This window comes from Myotis yumanensis, unplaced genomic scaffold (assembly GCF_028538775.1).
Source record: "Myotis yumanensis isolate MYYU_CA2020_CCGP unplaced genomic scaffold, mMyoYum1.0.hap1 SCAF_2, whole genome shotgun sequence".
NCBI lineage: Eukaryota > Metazoa > Chordata > Mammalia > Chiroptera > Vespertilionidae > Myotis > Myotis yumanensis.
Genome location: NW_027223753.1, coordinates 84,659,404 through 84,669,848, shown reverse-complemented (window position 1 = coordinate 84,669,848; position 10,445 = coordinate 84,659,404). Strand labels below are relative to the sequence as shown.

At 39.4% G+C, this 10,445-nt stretch overlaps 1 protein-coding gene across 1 annotated transcript in view; it reads right to left on the bottom strand.

Annotated features, from left to right (window-relative positions):
* Nucleotides 1-229: 229 nt before the first annotated feature.
* The window catches only part of ADTRP (androgen dependent TFPI regulating protein), an 87,598-nt gene continuing 77,382 nt past the window's right edge, over nt 230-10,445 (bottom strand). The window contains exons 6-7 of the mRNA XM_070405729.1: nt 7,479-7,630; nt 230-1,490 (exon numbers count right to left, since the gene is read on the bottom strand). Of these exons, the coding sequence (XP_070261830.1) occupies nt 1,459-1,490; nt 7,479-7,630 (184 nt within the window). The 3' untranslated portion in view covers nt 230-1,458. The remainder of the gene's footprint in view (nt 1,491-7,478; nt 7,631-10,445) is intronic.

Sequence of the window (10,445 nt, the reverse complement as noted above, 5' to 3'; positions counted from 1 at the left end):
CAGGTACAGGAAAAGAGGGGGTGTCCCAGCTCAATCCAGAAGGACTTGAGGCTCCTATTTATATGAGAGAAGAGGAGTAGGGATCAGGCAGGTTTCCTGGTGTCTGTTCTAGTCTTCCCTTCTACTGCTGCCTTACTGTATAGTCTGCTCTCTTCCCTAACCCTGCAAGACCACTCTAGGTATTTTTGAGGTATTTCTGGAGTTGGAACAGATATTGCACAATGGTCAGTTATGTAGCAATCAAGATTTAATTTGGTCCCAGGCACAGTGTTACCAGGTTTTACCCATTTTTACCAAATTTCTCCTGTATCATGTTTGGTTGGGAAGCTCAAGTTCAATTTATTCTCATGCCCACACCCCAACGCCCCTGGGCCTTTGACACACCAATAGATTTGACTATCTTTACCCACCACATATTTCTTTACAAAAACAGACCTGGAAAATTCCATTAGGAAAATCGAAGCAGGGTTCATGAATGTGCTTGCTGACAATCAGCTTTGTTAAATCATAAACTAACTTAGCAAAGTACTTTGTACCAAAGCAATCTCAGCAGTCCTCATAATCATATCACTTCCCACTTAGCCTGTTCCCCAAGTAAAATGTACAACATTTATTTGACAAGTTAATCAATACTTGAACGGAAGAGATTTTGACAATGTCATTATGTTCAGTGTTTATACCTGCCCCGAATGCTTGCTCACAAGGGGGAAAGATTTCCTAATATTTTTATAACTGATTTTCTCATTTCCCCAAATAATTTGCCATTATACCATACCAGGTAGAATCTCCCTACATTTCTGTCTAGATTGAGGGGGAAAAATAGATGAGAAATCCATGAAAATAACTAGCTTATGAAAATGCTTGTTTTTAGGAAAGTTGGGATTATTAAAAACATGGCACAGGATTGGAAATTAAAAGATCTGGGAGACAAAAGCTCCTGGCTCAGTTCTGACACGAACTCTTTGGCCTCATGCAGGTAACTTCTCATCTACATTCTCGGCAACCTCTTCTGTAAAGTGAAGATGTTGAATGATCCAAAATTCTTTCTCTGTGTAAGCATTCTCTAACTCTGAGTTTATGAGTTTGTGTGTGTGTGTGTGTGTGTGTATGTGTTTGTTTTGTTTTGTTTTGTTGGGGGGGGGGGGTTTCTGGTCAGATTTTGACCACAGACAATACTGTTCAGAATTCAGACCAAGGTCACAAATTCTGAGACAGCAGGAGTTAATTTTGCATGGCCTTTTAAAACCCAAGAGTCCTCAAATTGAGCTACCTGCATAATCTTATTTTTAATTTAAATATTGTTTCCTGTCTTTTTTACTTTCTTATGATTCTCCACCACCTCCCCACACCAAACAAACAAACAAACAAACAAACAAACAAACAAAAAACCAAAAAAGATGGGAAAAGAACACCCTCTTGTGTTTTCTTCCTTTTTAGTTCTTGGAAAACAGCATATAATCACTTCTTCTTCTTTGGCTGCCTCATGTCACCTGTGCAAACAAGAACAGAGAGAGATTTCAGGGTTTCCCTGTAGGTTGACATTCACCCTGACTTCAGGCAGTGGAAAGTCAAGGACTTTTCCAAGGCAAAAGGATGTCCTTCAAGGAGTTCTAAAAAAAATACCACCACTATCACAACAGCAAGAAACCACTCTGCTGTCCCCTGTTGGTGCTTAGCTCATAGCCAGCCAGTTGACCATGATGCCCTTGGACTTCATGTGGTTCTATATATCTAACATGAACCACTGATTGCTGTTGCTTTTGGCCACTTGTTTGCAGGGCTGTACACAATCCATCAACAAACTTGGAGACTTTGCATATGGAGACAAAGAGACCACATCAAATTAAAGAGGAAATAAAAGAGTGGATATTCACCTAATTAGGGGTCATTCTGTGACCTCTCACTAAATCAACTTATCAGCCTGGGAATAAAACTACTTGCATATTGATTAGTTTTTAATAAGCTCATTAAAGAGTCTTTATTCAGCTGAAATTATAGCCTTAGACTACTAGAATGACTTCCATTCACCCAACAAGTTGTTACCTCCATATGTAATGATCATAAATCTTTGCATAAGCTTTGAAACTTTACTAATTCATTATCCTGTCTATTGGCAAATGCTACCAATCCTACCTTGAAAATTTTTTTACTCAGTCTCTTCTTGCTCCTTCTGGAAGTTAGAGCCCTGTTAGATCTGGTTCTGTAGGACCACAGCAGCCTCATGCTCCTAATTTCAGGCTTTACCCTTTAAACCATGACTCCCCCCACCCCCCTTAAATGATATCCCTAGCAGTAATCTCTAAATCTTTTCCTAATTTATGTCACTGGAACTCCCCTTCTCAGAGGCTTTAGTGACTGATAACTTGAAGTCCTGCTGTGGCCCAGTCATCACACTGATTTTCTAGGACAGCCAGCTCCTAATCACAACAGCTCTCATGGCCGTCGTGCATTCATGTCTCTCTACATTCTTAAGGACAGTCCTCGTCCTTGTTCTTGCCGTCCTCATCAGTTCAGACCACTTCCAGTCACTCCAGCAAAGCCTTACAAATTTATCCAGCTTTACAGGGTTCATATTCTTTTCATTTATGCTTCTACTTATTATTTATTTTTGATGTGAATTCTCTCCTCCCCAATTAGGTCATCTATATTAGGTCTATAAGTACAAACACTATCTCTTTTCTGAAGTATATACTTTGGGTCGTTAATGAATAAATTTTTCAGCTAAATAACACATTTATTTCCTCAGGTTCAAGAGCTTGGCCAATATAAACTTTTCAAATTTGTTCCCCTTGTAGTCATTCTGAGGGCTCCTAAAGCTTTCATTACCCATGTTGTTTACCAACCCCTAGTGCTTTGAGTCTAACTATAATCATAACCTCACTCCTTCAACCCCAGGTGCCAAGGATTGGAGACTCCATCTCCATTTAAGAAACACAACAGAACATGAAGGCTTAGAGAGAAGCAGCAGAAGCAGGAGTGGAAATATTGGTGGGAGTTCCTCTGGGGGAAGAGAGCAGGTGGCTCCTTCCACTGGACCAGAGTCTCCCACATCCAACTCTAAGCAGCTGGATGGAGCACAAAGGAATTCTCACAAACCTACCACTGTGCTAGAGAAGGCACGGGCCTCAAAAGTGTGGAGTTCCAGTAGTCATTTCATTGTGTAGAGACTTACATGATGTGAATATAACAGAAACAATGTTTTCTTTTTGTTTCTACAAGTAGGGGTGGGTCCTTAGTCTTGCATTCTCATGGGGCTGAGCAGTTTCTAGGCTTCTTCAGAATTCCTCTCTTACCATGTTTCCATAGTGCCAGAGATAAGGAAACTGTTGACTTAATAATAGATCATATAATCTTACCCAAACAAAGTTCACAAAATGGATTTCAAACTCTGAATTCCCAACATAATTGGGAAATTATGTTGTTTGTTATCACCCTTTTCTTCATTGATGGGAGTTTTTCTGAGTGGAACAGTTCCTAGTTGGCAGTTAGGGAGTTAGATCCACTCCTGACTTTAGTCCTTTCTTTATCCTCGTTAGATAGTACCAAGGAGTGGAGATATTTTAGGCCAATCATTTAATGTTCTTCTGCCAGGTCCAAACATTTTCTACTGGCATGGTAAAGGAACCATTCTTTTAATAAATATCACTATGGATAGTATATGTAATTATACATCTTATTATTCCAGCAGTCAGGACACGGGCTAAGTAAAAAAAATACTGTTCACAAAGATTTACACCTATGTATCTACAACCACAAAAGCTACTGCTAGACTTCAAATTGTAAATTCGAAGAATATTTACCTAGATTCAGCAGGTTGGCTTGGAAAAGGGCAAGAAGGCAGATGGTTAGGGGGATATGAGGTGTTAGGGGAATGAGATTTGAGCACTAATGAGTACCACCACAGTGCAAAAGTAGCAGGAAGTAGGTGGAGCTGAGGATTGGCTGGAGAAACCTTGAGGGTAAAGAGGCAAAGAGGGATAAGGAATAATCTGGAGTGGACTGCTTAGGGAGAAGAAGTTAGGACAAGAAAGACAAAAAAAAAGCTTTAGAAATACCTAAAGAGTAATCTCATGATAATATCCTTTTGTTATGAAATGACCAGGGACAACATGCAAGGCAGACTTTATAAATGATTTCTTCATGGATAAAACCAAGAAGGTAGACTATATGGCCTTTAAACAGCTTTTAACAATGAAAATCTCCTTTAAAAACAAACAAAAAAAACCCTCAAATTGCTCAAGAGCAAATAGTATTAAAGAAAGGTTTTAATGTCATTCTGCCCAAGACACCATCACCATGTCACTTGGCCAGATTGGAATTTTCAGCTCCTAAACTATCCTTAGAAGGGAAAGGATCTGTGGTCTCAGGCCTCAGAACATATCCTTCAACGATGTAAGGAGAGTGGTCATGGGCTTCCAAGCCAAAATGGCAGGTCTCCCATATGTAATAGGTGTGGCCAGAGCGGCAGTCAGCTTATTGTCCAGGACTCCCAACTGGGCCATACTGGGCCTCGGGATTTCAGAAGCAGAGATTCCAACAATTCTAGCTTGAATTAGCTTGATCTCCTATTTCACTCATTAAGTTCTTCAGGAACTGTACCATCCCTGTCAATTTGCATTCAGTGAGGTGGTTGTTACTTTTAATTGCCTTGGCTGGGGAAATTGGTAATTTATGAAAAAAATAGAAGGGGAGGATTGGAACATCTACATAGACAAGAAGGTTTCTGATTTTTGCTGGAGGAGAATGAGATTAACAGCAATAGTGACTAACTCTATGTGCCAGGCCCTGTTCTTGGCCCTTGACACTACCCAAGTCATTTAGAGTTGTCCAGGATCCTAGGAGGTGGGTACTAATATTCTCTCCATGATGCTCAAGAGAAAAGTGAAATAAAAAGACATCAAGTCTTTTTGCAGTGTCACAGGTCTGTGAGTGGTAAGAACAAAATAGGAATCCAGGCAGTCTGGAGCAGAACTTTTTCCCTAACCAGTGCTTCCCACCACGTCACCAATGCACTCCTTTGAATTTCTGTTCTCATTCAAGGAATCTCAGTCTGTGAAAGGAGGTGAGAAAGTAGGGTTAGCTCTGGATTTGGACAGAGTAGGTGGCTATTTAGGAGGTGTTCCCATAGATCCAAAACAGAAGGTTTGGAGAGGAACCCAAGATAGAGGATCCACACAATTGACTGTCCAAGCCTAGACAATGCTATACTATGTGCCCATTGGCACAGCAGGCATTAACCAGAACCCAACTGAGATGTGCAGCTGCCCATATTAGAGGTCATATAATGGTATTGACACAAGTCATATAGTAGAGGGAATCCTTAGAGTGTTTTAAGCCCACTAGGACATGAGAACATGTGTTTGTACAGATACCTCTGTTTAGTTTTATACAATTTTAATATGTTCACTGCTATTGGAATTTTAAGTGATCTACTCTTTTAATGTCTATTCAACCATTTGTAATTAAGATCTGTTCTGAATTTAACACATTACGATCCTATTCTGATGCCATCTAGCATGAATGAGTTTTCACTCATTCAATTTTTAAGGAGTTAAAATCGAGAGAGGAGAGACACAGTAGTCTCTATTCATTTACAATAGTTTATCCCTCATATAAACATTCACATATGCACATGTAAATGAAGGCCCACATGGTGATGCTGGCCTGTTTGCTCATTGGGACCTAATTGTAGTGAAAAATTGGATATAGTGCCAAAACCGGTTTGGCTCAGTGGATAGAGCATCGGCCTGCGGACTGAAAGGTCCCGGGTTCGATTCCGGTCGGGGGCATGTACCTGGGTTGCGGGCACATCCCCAGTGGGAGATGTGCAGGAGGCAGCTGGTCGATGTTTCTCTCTCATCGATGTTTCTAGTTCTCTATCTCTCTCCCTTCCTCTCTGTGAAAAAATCAATAAAATATATTTAAAAAAAAATTGGATATAGTACTTAAACAACAAGGCTTATTAAAAAAAGCTTGGTGTTGAAAATAATGACTCAATAATATTAAATATTGTGAAAATTTTGTTTTTTAATTCAATGGATGTTTCGAAGTCACTGTTTAACAATTTAAAAATTAATTGTTATTGAACTAAATACATTTGATTAAAAAAGTTATTGTTCTCTAAGCTCAATTTTTTTTATCTACACATTTTTAACTGCCAAATTTTAGATGGACTTGTTTCTTTCTTTCTTTCTTTTCTTTTATAAAGATAGATTGGGGAAGGCATCAGAAATCTTTATCCTGATTTTCAAGGAGCCAAAATAAGTTAGAATTAGATATCAACACATTTGAAATGTCAACACATTTTTTTTTCCTGGAGTTTCCTGTGATTTGGAGTCCTGCTTTTGGGATTAATTTTTAGTATTCCATTTTTTAAGTGCTTTCAAGGAGGTTATTACCCTTGGGACTTTCTTAACCAGTTAAATTCTTCACAAGTAGAAAACATGTGAAAAAGACAAATTGCTTATCCAGGGTCCCAATATCCTCTCAGAAATATACTCTTTTGTACTGAGCCTTCTGAAACTGTTGTGGTTTTTTTTCATACATGGCTTATGTTTTCACACCAGTTCATAAATTGGGTGGAAGATGCCACTTCTATTTTGATAGAACAGAATGGCATGTGGGTGTGTGACGTGGGGGACTGTTTGTGACTCTTGCCTTCCTTATATACAAAATCAGGGTAGAGTGCCTGTACTTCTCTTTGGGTTGGAAAAAAATCATGGGTATTGTGCAATTTGACTTTTTGGTGGTTAATTTTCCAACAAAATAATATTTTGGGCATTGGGGTGGTGGGAGAAGCAGGGAGGAGAATAAAACTTTCCATTTTAAAATCAACTAAGTTAAGATTATTTTTTCTTATGAAGAAGCAACGTGGCTCTACCCACCTATAATTAGAAAGCTTCGCTTGCTGACATATTCACATTGCTCAAGACCCTGTCTAAATGAGAATTTCAATCTCAAGTACAGGATGTGATCTTATCTGGTAAATGCTTCACTAAAGGTTGAAAAGCAACCTAATGGGAAAGGGATGGGAACTCATCCCGGAAGGCACTGCTGAGGTTGGAAGAGCGTAAAGGGTCATTTCCTTCAAACCAAACCAAAGCAAAACAAACAACAAAAAACCTTGACATTTAAACATATTGTATCCTTCAAGCCCTTACTTAAGGGAGGAAGACTCTGAATCCATTTTTTTTCATGCCAGGCATGGTGACACCTTGCTCTCTGGGTCCTAAATTCTCTAAAGATAATTTCTAGCCTTAAAGGTTTATGGGAGGAGGGGAGATAATTTGATGGAGTTCTTTGAGGAAGTATGAACTTCCCCCAGGCTTTTCCTTTGCCTATCTTGATAAGACCCATCTGAGTCTTTGGCAAAGGCATCAAGGTCACTGCTTTCTGCTTTGAACTAGTTTCTCTTGTTTCTAGGAGGAATGGAGAGAGGACAAGGAAGAAGAGTGCAGGTAAAATAGAAATAAACTGACCCCGTTGCCAGTGGTTGAGCTTCTCTCCAAGTAGGTAGATGCTGGCAATAAAGATGTAGCTGAGAGAGAAGAAGGCTGCTAGACCCACCGGGCTGAGTTTGGCAAACACAGGATACACCCACATACCAGTCTCAGAGTAGATCCATAGGACCCTGAAAAAAATGACAAGCCACAATGATTAGGACAGTAGGAAGAAAAGCTGCTTGCTTTCTTTCTTTCTTTCTTTCTCTCTCTCTCTCTCTCTCTCTCTCTTTCTTTCTTTCTTTTCTTTAGTGATTAAGGTATTACATATGTGTCCTTAACCCCCCATTGTCCCCCCACCTCCCCGCTCATGCCCTCACCCCCCTAGTGTCTGTGTCCATTGGTTATGCTTGTATGTAAGCATATAAGTCCTTTGGTTGATCTCTCCCCCTTCCCCCCACCCTCCCCTGCCTTCCCTCTGAGGTTTGATGGTCTGATCAATGCTTCTCTATTTCTGGATCTGTTTTTGTTCATCTGTTTATGTTGTTCATTATCAATGAATACTAGAGCCCAGGCAAACAAAAAGAACTCATGGGGGATACTTTTCAATAGCTCAGGTGTTCCAAAAACCTACAAAAGTGAGTCTTTTCTAGATAGATTTGATTCAATGAGACATCCTATTTCATGGGCTGGGCTTGGCTACTTTACCTAATCTATCAAATTCAATGATGGTGAAAAAATATGGGATGACATTGAATACATCATTAGTCAAAGACAATATGGGAGAACATGAGTCATTTTTTTCCCTGAGAGGTATAACCTGCTGAAAATTTGAGCCTACTAAGATGGCACCCATTTGCTGGCTCTCAGCCAGACAGGTGGGCTTTGTATTTCTGTACTTGAGTCATGTGTAGATTTCTATTAGCTCTCCAAGTCTTTTGGGGTAGGAGGGACAGAGATTGAACATTATTACTCTAACACAATATGCCTGGGGTTTCATTGTCAGCCCTGATTTTACCTCCTGGATATAGCCATGGATAGAGTGTTAAGTAGGAATGGATGGAATTACAGGAGGCTCAGATCTTGCTCAGGTGAGGATAGACTATAAATCATTTCTGTAAGCCAAGAGAAGGGAAAAAATGCTAGGAGAGGAGGTACAATGTCTTAAGTGAAGCCTGAAAATGCAGTTCTCTGGAAATCAACTGCACTGGAAGATGCCAAAGTCTGAAATAACTTTTAAAATTAAATATGGGGAGGTTGCCCTCTTAGCGCAGTAGGCAGTGCGTCAGTCTCATAAAATTAAATATGGGGAATATGATGCATCAGCTACAGTTTTTAAGTGGTTAAAGTACAGAATCTGGAACCAGGCTTCCATGATTCAAATCCTATTTCCGCCACCTATTAGTCACATTGCCTTCAACAATTTATTCAACCTCTGTCCCTGCCCTCATGTATAAAATGGGGGTGCAAATATCATGTACCTTATAAGGCCATTATAAGAATTAAGGGAGTTAACATGTAAAATAGAACATTGCCTGGCACATTGCAGTAATTTAATAACAGTTTAAAAGCTTATCTCCTCTGGGGATGGCACAGTGGGAGTCTTCTCAGCAACCTTTCTTTTGAGGCTGTTCATCTCCTGTAACCTAGGATAAACTAGGTTATGCTTCATAAACAATATTCAAAATTGGATACTTCAAGTTATCAAACGGTGGAAGAATGAAATTCTGTGCTTAATTAAACTTTCAGAAACCCAAGTGTCATCTTGATCATTTCAAAACTTGAAGTTTGTCAAATGCGTGTGGATGAGACAAGGACTAATATCAGGGCCAGGACTAGGATGAGGCAAGGGAGGTACCCATGGTATTAAATTTCAGGGGCCATCTCTGTGCATCAAAGGGCACACGAGAGTGAAAATGGAAGCTATGGGATGGGGAAAATGTTGGCAAATCATATATCTGATAAGGAATTAATATCCAGAATATATAAAGAACTCCTACAACTCAACAAACAACCTAATTAAAAATGGACACGGGATTTGAATAGACACTTCTCCAAAAAAGATATGTAAATGGATAACAATCACATGAAAATATTTGCATTTCCCTATAACATTATTAATCATTTGGGAAATGCAAATCAAAACTGCAATGAGATACCACTTCACACCCATTAGAATGGCTACTATCAAAACAGCAGAAAATATTAAGTGTTGTAGAGGGTGTGGAGAAGCTAGAACCCTTGTGCACTATTGATGAGTATGTAAAATGGTATAACTGCTGTGGAAAACAATATGATAGCTGCTCAAAAAAATTAAACATAGAATTACTGTGTGATCCAGCAATTCCACTTCTGGGTATATACCCAAAAGAATTGAAAGCAAGGACTCAAATTGATACTTGTACACTTATGCTCCTAGCAGTATTATTCACAACAGCTAGAACATAGAAGCAACCCAGGAGTCCAACTATGGACAGATAAATAAAATGTGGTATAATTACACACAATGGAATATTATTTGACCTTGAGAAGGAAGGAGATTCTGACACATCCTACAACATGAATGAACCTTGAGGATATTAAGTGAAATAGCCAGTCACGAAAGGACAAATATTGTATGATTCCACTTATGAGGTACCTAGAGTCATCAAATTCATAGAGACACAAAGCAGAATGGTGGTTGCTAGCGGCTGGTTGGGGGAGGCGGAAATGGAGAGTTACTGTTTAATGGGGACAGAATTTTCAGTTTGAGAAGAAAAAAGTTCTGGAGATGGATGGTGGTGATGGCTGCACAACAATGAGAATGTACTTGATGCCACCAAACTATATACATAAAAATGGTTAAAAATGAAAAATTTTATGTTATGTGTATTTTACCACAATAAAAAGAAAATTTTAAAGGAGGCATCAGGCCTGGCAGGGTGGCTTGGTAGCTGAGCGTCATCCTATGAACCAGGAGGTCATGGTTCGATTCCTGGAGGAAAGGAGTGCTGCGAATATCCTTCT